Source organism: Nannospalax galili, unplaced genomic scaffold (assembly GCF_000622305.1).
Source record: "Nannospalax galili isolate Female #2095 unplaced genomic scaffold, S.galili_v1.0 scaffold528, whole genome shotgun sequence".
Classification (NCBI taxonomy): domain Eukaryota; kingdom Metazoa; phylum Chordata; class Mammalia; order Rodentia; family Spalacidae; genus Nannospalax; species Nannospalax galili.
The window spans coordinates 2,225,766-2,244,017 of NW_008359681.1; the positions used below are offsets into that span (position 1 = coordinate 2,225,766).

An 18,252-nucleotide genomic window follows, 5' to 3' on the forward strand; every position below is an offset into this window, starting at 1 on the left:
GTACCTAGGCCGGTTTCAAATGAGCCTCTCACGTCAACTAAGAAGACGTGACAGATTTGGTAATTTTCCTGTCATTTTTAGAAAGATGCTGGCTTTTGTTCTGAAACTACATCCCTTTGGATTGTCTGTGAAGATGCTATAAGATCCTGTGACTTCTGAGAACTCCAAATTTGGGCACCATGTAACAATCCAAGAAACTATGGTAACTGACTCTCCTGGCATCCACTGCAGTAACCTTCATGCATTCTGATGAGTGTAAGTGAGAATGTGGAGGAGGGCCTGTGGCAGAGCTCAGCTGTGGCTTCAGATTTTAAGGCTGGGGGAATGACCTATTTGGATAAATGGGCATTGTTGCTCATATATCCATCAGTCCAGCCCACCTACCAGTGACATATATTGGCCCACTGTTCCTTTAATGACTGATGCTGGTATTAACTGTGCACAATTAATATAATTTCCTAGTACTTCTAGGAAATGGGTAGCTTAGATAAAATCAGGGCTGAGAGGAGAGCTTAGATAAAATCAGGGCTGAGCCCTAGGGTCATTGCATCATATTTTTTATCGTCATGGGTATTTGAGTTTTAGGGACAAGTGTTTCCATATTTATCTCTAGAACCTCTTATCATGTCCTGAGGTGAGAGATGGCCACTATGACCCAGGATAAGATATTCACAGCTCCTATCACTATCACTTTGATTACAGAGTTAGCCATCAGGATGACAAAATGGCATTTAGTGATTCCCAGCCCCCCCCCCACCTAATTAGAACTGGTATAGAGAATATTGTTTTCTCTTTTGTTAGGAGATATAAGAATGTGTCCCTATGGATGTCCCAAGTCATTGGCTATGTCATGGGGAGAAATGAGGCTTAGAGAATAGAAGTGACATAGAAAGATAGACAGGGCGGAGAAAGGTAAGACAGGCCTGCTAGTTGTTAAGTTCCAGGAGTACAACTTTCCCAAGCCCTGCTTTTCCTTTTTTTCTTGGAGGTACTACACAATCCAGTAAAATCCTATTTGGCCATTGAAGCCACATCAGTACCAGAGTCCTGATTAGCCTGGGGGATACCCTAAGTACCAAGTTGTGTTTTATAAAATGAATTTCTTGGAGAAACCTGCCCTTATTGGCCAAGAATCAGTATCCCAAGCACAGTAAGTTGGGGCTGGCCTGAGAAAGTGACTACAGAGGAGACTCTCACAGGGTAAGACGTTCACCAAGTAAATGGAAAATCGAGTCCTCCACACTGGGCAAATACACGAAGGACATATTTGTTCTTTAAAACAACTCATTTTTCATATACATTGAATTCTTTGGATGTTCTCATCATTCCTTCTCTCTTCATTCTCCTCATTTGGAGACCACTCTTTTATTAGAGCCCCCAAATGGGAGAGTTTCTCTCTCATGTGGATAAATTTGCTTCCCCATATACAGGAACTTAGAGACTCAGTGTACTATCTGAAGACATAAGAAAGGGACAAGAGAAAAGAACACCAGAGGGACACATACATCTCTGAGGAAAAAACCAGCAAGGCAGATGAAAGACATACTTTGGAAAGATGCTTGGAGCTCAGACTATTATGATCTGTATACACATAAGATTATAGCAGAGCTGGCTCTCCTTCCTGCTGTAGCCCTACCCCTGATAACAGGTCACAGCCTTCAAAAACACGCATGTGAAAATGTTGAGTGATGAGGAGTTTGTGTGTGTGACAGTTCCTCTTCCATCTTGGTCAGTCAGCAATGTGAGACAGTGATTACTAGCTGGAACGTGCTTTGAAGTGATCTATTTCATCCCCGAAGCCCTATCTATCCTTCCAAGAAAGGACTGGTGTCTGTCCTTCCTGTCCCAGTCTGCCCATCATGCATTTCCATCCTCTGGCTAAGAAGCACTGTTGCTCTCTCTAGATACACCAAGCTCCTCGAGGGCAAAACAACCAGCCTCATTTATTTTCTCTACCCAACAGGTGCTTGATGGTTGGCAGGCCTCTAAATGTTTTCAATGAATGAATGCACTGTGCCTACTGTGGATACTAAAACAGACTTCAGACAAGCCAGCTCTCTCCCTTTAAAATAAATTCATTAGAAACATCTGTAACCTATTGCCATGGTTCTCATATATGGACATGCACTGGAGTCCTCTGGGAGCATTAGGAGGCATGTCACCGCCCTAGCCACAGCACACCAATAAGGTGCTTTGGGGTTAGGCATCAAAGGCAGATCCTTTCCAAACCCCTCAGTCGATACCGAAGTGCAGTCAAGATTGAGAAGGAGTGGTCTAGTCATGCAATTCTCAAATGTCACTGTGCATACAAAATACCTGGGAAAATATTTTAAATTATATGTATGTGTGTGTCTGTGTGTGGGATTATGTGCACCCACGCAGAAGTATCCACAGAATCCAGAGGCATGGGATTCCCTTAGAGCTGGAGTTATAGGCTGTTCTAAGCCACCACAACATGGGTGCCTGACACCAGACTCATATCCTTTGGAAGAGCATTCTGTGTTCTTAAACCACTGAGCTAACTCTCTAGCCTATATCTGCTTAAAATTTAAGTTCTGATCCCAAAGATCTAGGTGAGACTCAAGATTCTGGAGGATTAACAGGCTCCCTGGTGGTCAAAATGATGACACTCCTGGTGGCTAAGCAACAGCTTCTACAAGCTACAACAGGTGTTGGTCTCTAAGGCACAGCAAGGAGACTCAAAGCACAAGCCTGGGTTACAGGTCTTTTAGTTTTAGTACCAGCTAGCACACTTCCATTTTCATCTGTGACTGGAGTTGTTCTGTATAAAATTTCCCTGGGGCTGTTGGGAAGTATTGCCTAGATGATAGGGAAGAGAAGAGAGGAGAAAGAGAGACAGGATAAGCCAGTTCCTGACAGGTCATTTGTGGCTAGGAGTCTCTGAAGGCCACAGTACCCCTCCGAGGCTGCTCTGGGCAGCAGGCTGCTTTTTTGCTTCGGGCCCACCTTTTGGTTCATTGTAAGGCCAGAGCCTGTATCTCAGGAAGGCCCCAGTTAACACAGCATGGACGCACAGCCCATACTGCATAAAGGACAGAGCTCATAGCCAGTATTTAGTTCTCTGCACCTTAGGGATTTAGTTATTGTGAGGAAGGGAAGGAAGGGAGGAGAAAACAAAACAAAACAAAACAAAAATGGGGGGGGCAACAACAAAACTTAGGCAGCGGAGCAGTGGGAATGGCAGCCTTGTTTCCCAGCTGTCCGAGGCGCATCTCCTTCCCACCCGCAAGCACTGCCTGGCCTGGAAGGGCACAGCACGGTGCGGGCTTGCGGGCTGCGCACTTACCATGACTGTGGCCGCGGCCGCGGCTGCCTGGGCGGCCACCGCGGCCTGGTTGGCTTGGTGCTGCGCAGCTTTGATTTTGGCCTGCAAGTGTGCAGGAGGGTGAAAATATTTGCATTTCTCCCTCATGCAACGCCCCTTTATGTAATCCATACAAACGGTTACGGTGTTGTCGTTTGTGTCGATCATGGTGCTGTCTGCCGGGTGTGCAAAGCGGCAGTCGGTCTCTCCCCGGGCACAGTTTCCTCGCTGGAACTCTCTGCATACCTGAGAAAAGGGAGAATGTGCTGCAGGAGAAAGCCTGGTCCCCAGGCCAAGCCACCGCAGCCACTGGAGGGAGAGAAGGGAGAGGCCAGGAAGGGGGGAAGGGGAGGAGGGGGAAGGGAAAGAGAGGATGCAGGAGGGGGAGGGGGAGGAGGAGGAGGAGGGAAGGGGGTGCCCTTTTCCCTTCTCTTCAGGGTGTTTTTAGGGTAACAGTATAAAACTGTCATCTGGAACACAAGTAACCAGAATTTCTAGCAAACTAATTTGGGTTCTGTTTTGTCCCTTTTCCTAGGATGAATGCTGAAATGGAGAAAAAAACCTCTGAAATCTGTCATTTACCTAAAACAACAAAGAGAAAAGAAATCAAACAAAGCTGCCACTGTCCCTGCAGAGCATTCCATATTCATTTTCATTACCTATCTAGTAACATACTTCTTTCAGTGCCTATGTGGCCGCAGTTATATAATAAAATCACCTGTCATCTATCTATCTGTCTATCTATCTATCTATCTATCTATCTATCTATCTATCTATCTATCTATCTTTTACAATAACTGCGTCACTACAGTTATATAATACATAGATTTGTAAGTATGTGTATGTCTGTCTGTCTGTCTATCAATCATCTATAACCAACTATCTATCTATCTATCTATCTATCATCAAGCATCCATCTACCTATCTATCTATCATTTATCTGTCTCCTTTCTTCCCTCCCCCTGCAGAATTACATAACGCCTGTGTGGCCACAGTTACATAATATACACACACTATCTTTTCTTTACTCTTCCCCCTTTTTTCCCTCTTCAGTCAATCTATCCATCTATCTATCCACCTACTTACCTACCTCTTATGCCGGTGTGCTGCAGCTATTTAACAAATACACACATACATACATATATGCACACCTGACATCCCCTACCCTGACAGTCACTCTAAGGATGTTATAGGTTTCTTTGTACAGAGGGATGGTTTCCCCGCAGATCAAGCTATCATGGCATAGAAACAGTTCTGGGGTTATCTCTCTGAGGATGAGCCAAAGCTCAGGGAGTGTGAAGGCTCCTGTGTCCCCACCTCCCTCCTTCCCTGCTCTACAAGGTACATCTACAGTCACTACTCACAGCAACTATTACACTTAAGACATCAAAACTTTCATTTTAAAGTCACTGCAATATTATTTTTGGTAGGTCCCAAAGAATACAAAAGGTCAAGAAATACAGTAAGAGATAAAGGGTAAGAGGTAAACGGAGGGAAGTAGAATTGTTAGAAATACTGATTTCTAAAAATTATTTAATTACTGTTTCTTCTCATAGCTCAAGTAACTCAATTCTACCCTCTAGTGACCCAATAATTTATTATAAACAGAAGGATTTCTTTAGACATTGAAGAGTGTTCTTGACTTCACCTTGGATATAGACAATATGAATTAAGAAGGAAAGCATGTGCATATTACCTATATAATTCTTCCCTGTTTATAAATATCATTAGAGAAAAAGCCTAGAAAATTGGGCTCTAGTCCCATAGCCAGTATGTGCAAGACCTGGTTCATTTCTTGGTCACCAATAATGACCAAGAAATGGGGGACATAGATACAGAGCTCAAGTCTTATGAAAGTCAAACCTATTTGGAGAAGTATTTCACTGACCAGTGGTCAGGCAAGGCTGAAGGTAAGTAAGATGAGTCACAAAGTTGTTTATGATTTTTTTCCTATTTGCACAGTAGCCAGTGTTTCATCTTCAGTATATAAAACATATAAAATAAGCTTTAGTAAGCTGTTTGTCTAGATTCTGTTTTTATCTGTTTTGTTTTGTAACAGGAGCTCAGGTAGCCTAGGCTGGCCTTGAACCCTTGATCTCCCTGCTTCTGCCTCCTAAGCATTGGGTTCATAGGTGTAAACTACCATGCCCTGCTTCATGAGGGCTCTGGGAAATCTTTCTGTATCAGTGCAGTGACTTCTGTCTATACAAACCTCAGGGGTGCAGCTAGACATTTACCCAGGGTTCCTTCCCTGGAAATGTCATTCCTGGTTGGAAATGAACCAAATGCTGCTCTGCTGAGGTCACTACAAACCACAGATGCTTTGTCTACCAGTCCTGTTGGGAAGGGCTATTTGTTTCCAACTTTTCTGATTTAATTTGATTTCGGAAAATAGTCGTATTCTGAGCACTGAAGCTCCCTCAGTCCCAGCAGGTGGAGCCCCAAACACTTCCAGTCCCATAACACATCTCTTCAGTATTCACAGGGACAGGCTAATCTTTCCAGAACAGTAGTGACTATAGATTATAGTCTCTTCATCTAGAGGCCTGCATACTCTAGATTGAAGCTGAGTGAAAAAATGTATGTCTTTGAAAATATTTGTAGTTTGGCATCTGAATGCAAAACATTTAGTTGCTTCTAGGCAGCAAACACTCACTCTTAAGGTTTATGTGGTTAATATTTAAATGAATGCACACTGGGAGAACACTCCTTAATAAGACAGTACTCTACAGTTATGCAGATCACCTAACAATTCTAATCAATAATGGAATTAAAGGAGGTCTTTGCAAAATCTATCAGGATATTTACACAACCTTATAGAATGCTCTGTTGACCACCCCAGGAATATTGAAGCAAGATTAACAGGCTAATTCTCTAGCTCTGATTAAGGAAAAAATTTTACTTCAAAGAGTCCAGGAGAGTTGGCTTGATTCAAATATAAAAATGTAGGTGTGTGAATTATGAAATTATCGTTTTGCATTTTATAGGACATTTGAACTTACATCAAAGAGAAAATATATCAAAATCCAAATGAACCTAGCTTCCAGTTCCTCCTGTTTATCAGCAAACCATCTGGACAATGATCTGGAACATGCTAGAGTAGTCCCAAATGTTCTTAAAGCACTGAAATACTGTCACACAGTTGGTTGAGAGCTATGGTCCTGTTACTCTTACTTATCCCTGATGCTCCAATACCCTGACTGTTGGGCTTCTGACCATTTCCAGAACTTTCTGGGATCCACTAAGGATTACTGCTGGGCACATCTCGAAGAGTATCAGAACCCAGAGTCAACTCTATGACTTATAGTCTTATTAAGTCATTATTTCATTGGTTGATGTTTATGTATTTATTTATTTGATTTGATTTAATTTTTTGAGACAGGGTCTTACTCTGTAGCCCATGCTAACCTGGAGCTTCCTCCATAGCCCAGTCAGGCCTTGAGCTGGTAGCAGTCTTCCAGCTCTTGCCTCCCCAGTGCTGAGATAAAAGGCCTTGGCTGCCATACCCACCCTAACACTTTGCTCTTAAGCATGTAACCCATGCAGCTGAATTTTGCTTAAAGTTATTCTTTGCCCATAGGTTAATTTCCTTTATACTTTGCATTAATTTCACAGCACAAAATTATGAATGAATGGGTTTGCAGGCATGTATGTGTGCATGGCTTTTCTGCAGGATGAAACTATTTCACAAGCATTCACCCACGCATACGGAAGTATACTTCTATCATAAACACATCTCCAAATACAAACATAATTGAAGTACCTCCAGTTTGTCAGTCCTGAGAAGTTTCTGAGTTGCAGTTGAGCCCGGGACAGTGACCGGCGGACTTCCGGGAACGATAACAGGTGTAGTGGGTAGAATTTCTGTTGGGACTAATCCAACTCCAGGGGTTACAGGTGCTAAGTAAGGAGCAAAGCTAATAGCCGTATTTGTCCCTATGGTGGGACCTACAGGAAAAGTGGGCTGTTAAAGGAAAACAACACAGGAAAAATACTTCTTTAGTATAAAATTTTATCAGCAAATGTCATTTGAACAAAATTTAAACAATCACTAGTAAGTGCCATTTCAGCAAAATTTATCCATTGCCTAGAATATTCTGTCAGCTACATAATTCAATGTTGAATTGTAAAAGCTCATTAAACACCCATTTTTCTTTTGTGTCTCAAAAATGTAAACCACATAGATCCTGTCTTTCCAAAACCATCAAACATATGGGAGAGCAGCAGAAAAACCCAGTCTCAAGGAACAGATTAAGCTGTTATTCCTATGAAAGTGTCCTCCACAATAGAAAACAGTAATTTCCACCCTAATTACTTCTCATTCCAAAGTATTGAGTGCTATAACCAAAAGGCAGTAAGCCCTATGGAATACAGACAGGTGGCCTATGATTTTTTTCTACCGGTCTCTGAGAGGGGCAGGGATAAAGAAAACCCTTGATTATACCTTGATTTCCAAGCTGGCCAAGTTGATAAATTTTTAAACTGTGGAGCTTACTGGGGATTTTATTTTGCTTAGACTTACCAGTATGTTTCCATCTTCCATCACTAGCTTGTACATCCCCAATTCATATGCAGTTTCATGTAGACCTATTATGTATTGCTCTACTACGTCTCAATCCATCCCTCCCTTCTTGAAAGGTTGGGTGGAAGACCTTGCAATTTTCAACTGACCAATTTCTCACTTGGCCATTAAAAATTAGTTTGGGTTCCTGGGTTACAAAATCAGAAAAAGTAATAACAAGAGCAATCACCCCCTCAAAATGTGTTCTTGGTCAGTATGTGCCTAGATAAGATGAAATATGAAATGGGTTGATGGGACAATTGTTTCTTAAGGCTCTAATAAGCATGTAAATAATATCTTTCAGAGAAGAAATATATACTCAGACAATAAACATTATTATTTATTTACACAAGGTCTCAATCTATAGCTACCCAGGATAGCCTGTGACTCATTATATATGGCTTCAAACTCAAATACTCTTCCTACCTTAGAATCCTGAGTGTTAGGATTATGGGTGTGAGTCACCACACTAAGCTCTGTTCTTCACCTTTGAAGAATCACTGTTAAGATAATTGCTAAAGTATTTTTTAAGAATAAACTATATTCTTAACTAGACATAATGGCTCTCTGTTTTGTTTTCAGTTAAGAATAATTTGCTTTTCTTTTTTGCAGTGTTGGAGATTGAACCTAGGGCCTCATGATAGGCAAGCACTCTACCACTGAGCCATCTCCCAAGAAGTTAGGGATGATTTTTAACCTGGTTTTCAGAATAAGTTTTCAAATATTTACAGTCATATCATAATGTGATTTTCTAACACTGATGTATGTTGTTGTTTGTACTACAATACTTCTCTATTTTTACATTGTGGGTAACCTTCTTGTCTATATATGACTTTGAAAGAGTTGTTGAACATATGGGGAAAGTAACAATCAATGTTAGTAAATATGTTAGTATATATATATTTTCATGTACAACAAACAGAACAATGTCTCTAGTAAATGATTATGTTAGAAAACAGCAAATTATTGACAGCTTGTGCAGGGAGTTGGGAGAGGCTGGGAAGTCTTTACAGAAGTGGCAAAGGGTTGAAAGAAGAGGTTTGAATGGTCTTGAAGAGCTGCTGGGTAGTCCTTCCATGAGAAGCTTTTACAGTTGATGGCTCAGATATAAAATTTGTTTGGGGATAAAACTGCAACATGATCTCTGAACATAGGAAAGGGATGGCAATTAGGGTAATTTCTTCCTTTACATCCTATAGAAAATTTCTATGTATTTGTTTCAAGTCATAATTATAAAAAGTTGTAGCTTTTTTATCAATTATAACTTTTATACTTTAGTACTATTGAAAAAAGGTAAGTAACTTAATAGTGTAAGGACCATGTAAGACTAGGATTAAAAAAAATCAACCTTGAAAGGCCATAAATCCTAACACATCAGTGATTCAATAAACTGGCTGTATCTGAATCACCTGGGAGGAATTTTCAAAGTGGAGATAAACTCTGGCACAAGAGTTTGAAGGCAGGGACCTTCAAATTCTCATTTAAAAATTACTACTTGGAGGAATGTGTGACCAAATTTGGGGACCACTCTCATAAATAAGGAATTAAAATAGGTATTAAAACCATGTTTGAACCCAATGATTCATCTTGGATAGAAACTGTGAAAGCGAATATTTAGGAAAAGAGAACTTCTTGATTTCCATTGGTTGTAAAGATTAATTTTTAAATTTTAAGTAAATTTTATTTATGTGTATGTATGTCATGTGTGTGTACCCAGAAAAGGACACCAGATGACCCTGAAGCTAGAGTTATAGGTAGTTGTTAGCTGCCCAAAGTGGGGGCTGGGGCTCGAACTCAGGTCCTCTGGAAGAGCAGCAAAGCACTCTTAATTGCTGAGTCATCTCTCCAGCCCCACTATGGATGTCGATTCCCAACCCTCTCTCCCACAGATGAACATAGTGACGTGAATGCACATTGCCCCTTGACTGCCAGTAAGTGAGAACCTCAAGACGTATTTCCAAAATCTTTTTGGATAGCAACAAACCTACTCCAATAAAATGCCAAATTTTGCTTTCAAAAATATCTCACTTGTTTATCTGATTTAATGCTCTGAAGTATATTCAGTAAGTGTTACAGATGATGGCGATAATACAGTTCTGTAAGAAATAATGTTATTTAAAAGAAAAAGAATACCGATTTTTAGATGCAGAGAGACCTATGTTCAAATTTAGTACTTTTCCACTTAGTAATTTTTTTCCTGAAGATGAAATAAACCTTTTTGAACTTTAATTTTTCTCATCTGCAACGGACTGGTAAAATTACTTAAAGAATCCAAGTAAACAAATGGCTTGCTCTCTTCTATTTCTCATAGTCCAAACTCAATAAATAGTTGCTCTAATTAGTAGTGTAGACAACGTTGTTAAAGATTTCCTGCTTCAAATTATCTAATGATTCTATAACATGCGTGATTGGCACCACAATATACTAGATAGATGTAAAAAAGAGGGAATTAAGTGGCAGCCAATATTTTGTCATTTATTGAAATATAAGTTGGGAAAATGCTTCCTGTCATGTGGAACAGAATGTTTAAAGTCCATAGGTCGTATTTATAAAGATAGATTCAATTAGACAGTTAATTTTCTTTCTTTGTTTTTTTTTTAACATACAGTGTTTTTCACAGAAGTAAAAAGAAAAGGCAGTTCTGGTCATTTTCCGAGATGTGTGTTCCCTAGTAGTATTTCAGACCATATCATCTCACATCTGTGCACAGTTCTAACATTTTCAAAGCATGGTCATAAAGCTGTCTTCTTGAACCTTCTCAAACAGATCGTGAGAAACAAGCAGAACAGGAAGACTTGCAGCCTTGTAGGTTAGAAATCACATTTCAAAAGGAGAAGCTAAGGTCAAAGCTGTGGAGGAAGTCAAGGAAAGCTTCCCGGACTCCTGGCTCCTGTGTGGGCTGATGTCCACTCTTGTGTGTGCCATAGATTTTGTTAGTAATTTCTTGGAACAAAAGATGGAGGGAAGGATCAATACACCAGCTGCGTGTATGTTCCACCACTGAAGTGAGACTTCCGTGGATTTGATGTGTGGGCCTGCCCTGCCCAAGCTATGTGGGATCCCACTGTCTTAGAAAAGTGACTCTTAAATCTTGGATTAAAATGAAACTCCTGGGGCTCAGTGGTTCTGAACATTTGCTGCTCTTCAAAGAGACCCACGTTCAGTTCTCAGCACCCACATCTGGTGGCTCACAAATGCCTAGAACTCTAGTTCCAAGGGATCAGGCACCCTCTTCTGACTTCTGTGGGCACCAGCACACATGTGACATATACTCACACACACACACACACACACACACAGAGACACAGACACACATACATATAAATAAAAGTAAAATCTTAAAAAATAAAAATAAGGGGCTGGAGAGATGGTACAGCAGTTAAGAACACTGGCCGCTCTTACAGAGGGCTTAGGGTTCAGTTCCCAGAACCCACATGGTGACTAACAACCATCTGTGGCTCCAGTTCCAGGGAATTTCATACCCTCTTCTGTCATCCATGGGCACTGCATACACATGGTACACTTACATACCTGTAGGAAAAACACTCATACACATAAAATAAAATAAATTAAATAAAGTAAAATAAAACTCCTGCAATAGATTCTAGGCTGGCCATGCATCATGATGTCTGAGCTCCATTTTCCATGGGCAGCTGAGACTAGAATGGAGCAGCTGATGTGGAAGTTTCTGCTTGTGGGACCACACCAGCTCCATCTTGGATGATAAACTTGTAGTTTTTGTATGGTGCTGCTTCTGAGAGGTCTAATACACTATCATTCTGTCTTCCTGTCAGCTCTCAGAGCCAATCTGCAGTTGACGAGGCCCAAGGGCAAGATCCACAGACTGCCTTCCTGAAGAACATCTCTTCTGCTGCTATTATCCTCCCTCGGTTTCCCCTCCATGTTCCTGCTTTTCTTCCCTCTACTTTCCTAGTACATGCTATCAGCAGCACTGGGGTCATCAGAGATGGATGCAGATCAGGATTCACAGACTTTATGGGTCATAGATAAGATTAAGGGTTAAGGCACTGTCCCGAGTGACATGGGAAAGCAATGAAAGTTTTTCAGTTCAACATTCAGAAAAGGGGAACACAGAGAGGTGAGGTGAGGCGAGGGCAGAGGGCAGGGGGCAGGGACTCCACCAAAACGAAATATGCATGAAAGCGCTATATGGAAACCTGTTGCTTTGTAAGCTAAAAACAAAACAAAACAAAACAAGAAATAAGGGAGTTATGAGATCTATTTATGCTTTGAAAAGATCCATCTGACTGGGAGATAGCAGAGTGCAGTGAGAGTGGAAACTGAAAGATTAGAAAGGAAATGCCTATAAAATGTGTTGAAAAAGAGGCTGATGGTGGCTCAGAGGAGGGCACTGGGAAGTAGAGAAGTGGATGGCTTTGAAAGCAGAGGGGCAGGCCCTGCAGGTCAGAATGTGTGCGATATTCTGCTGGGCTTTGGTGGAGTCTGTGGGTTGCTGGTGCCATTGACTGAAACGGGACTGTAATGAAATGAAAACTGGAGTCTTGAACAGATCGTGTTCATGTAAGAAATTTAAAGGCAAGTCCAGTACAACGTCAGACTGGACTTACACATTTAGGAGGTCTCAACCTATATATTACAGCTTTGGGAATAAAATAGGCTACCATGGAGAGGGTAAATAGAAAGAAATATTAGGCCTGGAAACCTCAACACAGAGTATTAAAACATGAAATGGACAAAAGAGCCAGAAGAGTGAGGTCAGCATGATAGGGGTGTTCAACAAGGGAGAGATGTGCTGAGGACTGTTGCAATGTCCAACATAATTATATTCATAAGTCTGAACTGTTAACAGGACATAAACTGGGGGACTGGAGACATGGCTCAGTGGTTAAGAACACTGTTCTTGCAGAAGACCCGGGTTCGAATCCCAGCACCCACATGGCAGCTAACAACTGTCCATAACTCCAGTTGTAGGGGATCTGATGGCCTCTTCTGACCTCCGTGGGCATTGCATGACATGGGTGCACTTACCTACATGCAGGCAATACGCGCATACACATAAAATAAAAATAATAAAATATTTTAAATACCATAAACTGGGTAGCTTTTATATGAAAGAAGTGTATTCAGTCTAGAGGTAAAGAAACCAAGGGAAGGCACTGACAGATCAAATGTAGAATGAGTCTACTTGCTGGTTCATATTAATTTTTTAAGTGTGTGTGTGTGTCATGTGCACATACATGGAGGATAACCTGTAGGAGTTGGTTCTCTCTTTTCACCATGTGGGTCCTAGGGATCAAACTTGGATTGTTAGGTTGCTGGCAGGTGCATTTACCCACTGAGCCATCTTGATGGTTACTTGCTGGTTCACAGATGGTTGCTTTTAGCTGTATCTCTTTTCCTCAGGACACTAACCCCATTTGTGAGGGTTCCATCCTCCTTAATTGTTGGTCTTGGCTATTAATTGAACTGGACAAAGAGACGCATAAGACTAGTGAAACACACCTATGTACTTCTGGGGAATTTCCAGGAAGGAGTGACATGTGGGACTGGGGATGGGAGTGGGGCCTCTTTAGTGCTGGGTGGCACCTCCCAACAGGTGGTCCAGATAAAAGACGTCAGAAGCAGAAAAGGAGCAGTGTGCATGCCCTTGTACCCCTGCAGCCCTTTCTTCTAAGGATGTCTATTGGTGCTGCCATGATCCTCTGCTTATATTTGATTCCACCTCTTCAGTCTTTCAACATGGACTTAATACCAGCAACTCTCCAGAGATCTGCCAGGCTTTCAGAGCTAGACTGGAGTTGCTCAGCTTCCTGGACTGGACAGTTACATGGCTCTCTGCCTCTCCAGGTCATTGTTGGATTACCCAGCATCTATCATGTAAGCCAGTCTAATGAGTCCCCTTTTAACACACACACACACACACACACACACACACACACACACACACACACACACTATGATCTTGTTTCTGGAGAGAACCTTGTCTAATACAAATTCCTAAATCATGTCAACTTGAGGGCGCAGGACTTCTACATATGAAATATGGGTAGGCAAACATCTAGACTACAGGTAAGACAAAAAATGATCATGGCTTGGTAATGCAGAAGACACTGGTGAAAATCTTCAGTGGAATGAATTCAGGGATGGATGGATGACAGAGTGGAGAAAACATCCTTAGCACTTTAACGAAGTTGAGTTTAGAAGGAGACCTAAAAATTGAGTCGTTTTTGCTTCTCTGCTTGACAACTGATTTGTATCTTAGTTGCTTGTAGCTATTGTGAACAAGTACCACCAACTTGAAGGTTTCACAACACTAATTTAACCTATCATAGGCCAAAAGGCCAGAAGTCTGGAATCAATTTGGTTGGGCCAAAATCAAGGTGCTGATAGGGCTTTGATCTTCTTGAGGCTATGGGGTGAGTCCATTCCTTGTTTTTCCCATCTTCTGCTTGCTTCTGGCCTTCCTTGGCTTGTGATCTTATCAAGACTCTGCCTCCATGGACACACTGCCTTCCTGACTCTGCCAACTTTCTCTTTGCCTCTCTCTTCTAAGGACTGCACTTAATCCAGGATGGACTCACCATCTCCACATCCTAGTCATAATGGCAAAGACTCTGTTTCCATACAAGGTGACACATATAGGCCTCAGGAATCTCTGAGGGTCAACTCTCTCACTCAGTCAACTACACTGACTAGGAAGGGATTTATTGGGAGAGTTGATGAATTTTAGATTCAACAAATTTTTCATCTGAATATGTCTAGTGATTTAAAAACCTGTACGGCAATATTTAAATGTAAACTTTTTTTTAAATAAAGAAATGGTGATTGTTAACTTCTAATTAATATTTGAGACCGATATATAAATGTTCTTTCAAAAAACCATTCCACCAAATTTAATCGCAGGAATGAATTTTTCATATTAATAATAACATGACCAAGTACTTGGGTCAATTCTTATTAATTCTAAATAAACAGGAAGGGTTTGATTTAAGTGATTGAGATACACAGCTTACTGTTGTTATATTGACCTGGCTTGTTCTAAATTTACTACCACAGACATTATTTAATATGTACAAGTATGTTTTTTTTTAGCATTTAGGTAATTTAATAAAATAATTTATATGTGTGCATCAGTAAAGACAATCATAAATTATACATGTTGGAGTTTTAAATAGAACCACTTGAATGGCTAGTATTCTTTTTCTTTTTTATTAAACTCTGTGCTAAGTCTGTACATCTGGGCTAGCTCTTTCTGGCTGAATGGTGACTTTTTTGATAACTCTTTCCTTCAGGCAGCCTTTCCCTATCTAACCTGGTCTTCTCTTGGGTCTGACTCTTACTTTGCCCCTTTCATGCTACGTATGTCTTACCTTGGAATCCTTTGCCTTTTATTTCCACTCTGAGCAGAGCTGGCTCTTGGAGCTGGTTTCTACTTTGTAAACCTGGAGGCTAATAGGACTGCTAACAACCTGCTGGGATCTTGCCACTCTTCCTGGCCCCCCTGCCATCCCCAACCCATCTCACGGGAAACGGAGTTCCCTGGTCACTATTCTTTTTAATTTAGCTGCTTTCCCCTCATGCAGACATTCCTACGATACAGACTGATTTTTATACAATAGTCTTTGTGAAAATTCACTCACTTCATCTTTTTAAAAAATTCGCTTGTTTTTAACAAATAATTCACATTGTAATTGAAACCCACTAATGTCAAATGCACTCCTTTTCCCGTAGGTCCTCATTTCTAAAGCGATTTCTAGACCTTTAAGGAGGTATTCTCAAACACTGAAATCAGGGAGAAAATACTGCACAATACACATTCATATTAAATGCTTTGGGCATTTAATCTTTGGTTCTTGCTGCAGTAGCCACCACACCCTTTTCAGGCTTGGGAGAGGCAGGAGATGAAGTGACTAGTTGGTCTCCTGGTAAGGAACTGCCTGCAACATCCATCCTATCTGTCTGTTGTCTGCCTTTAGTTGGAGGGTGCTGTGTAAAGTACCCTGTCTAACTACCAAGTTCAAATTGAACTTAAGAGCTGCATAACATTGGAGGGATCAGTCATCTTCAGTTTCTCACTTTCCTCATCCTTAAAATGACACGGCTGAACACAGTATCCTCCACATTGCTAAAATTATTTTAGGTATCACAACCTCTTCAATACGTATCTATCAACTCAAACTCTAAATGAAAACGTGGAATGATTTCCATTTCTAAGATGTTTTGTTCAGGCACAGAGTTCACTGATGAGAAAGACTTGGCATGGTGTAGATTTCCCAGATATCGATTGGAGATGGTCTTTGTCCCTTTTCTCTACGCACATATTCTCTTTAAATTAAGTAGGGGAAACCTACCCCAGCTAGTTTCCAGAATCCACTGAGCTTCAAAGCTATTTGCTCTAATTGGAACCAAAGTGATAGAGTAAGGAGAGAGGTCATCTTAGGTCACCATGGCACTGCCGGTAGAGCACTGCAGTCCCCAGCCCTCCCTTAGATACAGCGTACTCACCACAGGATGAAGTGGTGTTCCTGGAAACATAAACTGCATCTGCTGGGCCAGCATTGCTGCTGCAGTTTTTTGCTGGATCAAATTGTTCCTCCCATTAATTTCTAGTTGAGTTTTCAAGTGAGTTGGAGGGTGAAGATATTTGCAGTTCTCTCTGGAACAGCGGCCCTGAAAAATGGATGGTTAGAATCATTGGAAAAAGCTCACAACTCCAACATCAACTATTTCACAGGCATTCCTTTCATGTCTCATCTTCCAAGACAAGGATGGTGGGGCGTGTGCATGTGTGCATGTGCATGTTTGTGTGTGTGTGTGTGTGTGTGTGTGTGTGTTGGACAGGAATAAATCATATTACATGATTATCAAGGTTGCTTGAACTGCTAAATAAAGAGGCTTCCTGTAGCTTTTCTACTTCCCTTCTTTGCTCCCTTTATCTGTCCCCTCTTCCTTCCTTCTGTCTTCTTTATTTTAAATCCTGACAACAGATTTCAAAGAAATGTGACAGCTGAGGAAAAAGGGCAAGGCCCTCAACAATCAGAAGGGCATGTTTATCTTGACACATGAGAACTTGCCATACACTGGTGTGCACACACTAGAGTGATGTAAACATACAAATAGTTGTGTGATGTGTGCAGTGGAGATGGCAGTGAGCTTTAAGGGTGTTTTCAGGATGAACTGAAGATATCATTTTGCAGCTGTTGACATTGAAGCGATGGGTGTAGAGCCTCAGGAACTACCTACTCATATACCCATAGGTAAGATTCTAGCTACAGACACAAAAGTTGTCAATCAGTTCCCTGCCATCCCCCTGACGGGATAATCAAATTTAAAGTGATAAAGTGACATAGTGAGGAGTGTTTGAGGTTACAACAACTTTTGGACATGGAAACTGGTAAAACAGGAAAAAAAATCATTAGATGACAGTTATGTATACAATCAGACCTTGGGGGCAGGGGGACGCTATTAGATGGCAGGTGCATACACAACCAGATCTGAAGAGCATTTCCATATGGTGGTACAAGTACCTCATTCTAAAGTTTGCAAAACTATCAGTTATATGACAATCACATGGATGTGTGAATAGTGCAATTTCTGGAAAAAGAATAGCAAACTGTATTAACCAGTTGGAGCATTATCCTTCCCTAAAGAATTAGTCTATTTGCAACCAAACAAAGAGAGCATGGGTTTGTTTATCAGTTAAGAAAATAATTTTTAAAAGCAAGCTTGGTGGAACTGGGGGAATCAATTTGTTTACAGTCATCCTGATGTTTAACATCTGTAGCTCTTGCTCTGCTTCCACTCAATTCCAGCTGTAGTCTTGCCAGCTCTGGTTTCTTCTCCCGTGGGAATTTTCCCTCACCTTCATGGTGATGGGCAGACCTGGGTTCCAGGCTCAGTCTCGGGGTGTGTGCCATCAACCAGTGTCACCCAGGGTCAATGGAGCTGTATTAGCAACTGCATTACCCTCTTGGGGGAGGACATAAGGAATTGATGTCTCCTGAGTCCTTAGCAATAAGCAATATTAATGTACCTCCTTAGCCTCAAGTTCTTGCTGTGCGTGTCTCATTCAGCTTCCTGTATGAACACTGATGTTCTAAGGCCAGATGTATTGTAAGACTATCAAGGAAGCTGGAGTTGGCACTGGACTTTAGATTTTTTTCTCTATCTGTTCTTTGTGAACCTGCACTTATTTGTTTTTAATTCTGAATCCTATCTCTGCTCATGCTTTACAAACTTATTTCAATCACTTTACTTGACTTTTCTTTCTTCTCTTGATGATTGGTTTGGTCTCCTAGTTCGTTAAAATCAAATCTAGAAGAGTGCATTTCTGATGAGGCCAGCTCCTTCAACTCAGCCTGTGGCTAGCTCTGAGTCAGTCATC

The 18,252-nt window shown here is 41.2% G+C and overlaps 1 protein-coding gene across 9 annotated transcripts in view; it reads right to left on the minus strand.

Annotated features, from left to right (window-relative positions):
• Window positions 1–18,252, minus strand: part of Mbnl2 (muscleblind like splicing regulator 2) — a 172,822-nt gene that overhangs the window by 41,466 nt on the left and 113,104 nt on the right. For all 9 annotated transcript variants that reach the window (XM_029558905.1, XM_008823601.2, XM_008823602.2 and 6 more), the window contains exons 3-5: window positions 16,374–16,538; window positions 7,089–7,289; window positions 3,308–3,571 (exon numbers count right to left, since the gene is read on the minus strand). In XM_029558905.1, the coding sequence (XP_029414765.1) occupies window positions 3,308–3,571; window positions 7,089–7,289; window positions 16,374–16,538 (630 nt within the window). The remainder of the gene's footprint in view (window positions 1–3,307; window positions 3,572–7,088; window positions 7,290–16,373; window positions 16,539–18,252) is intronic.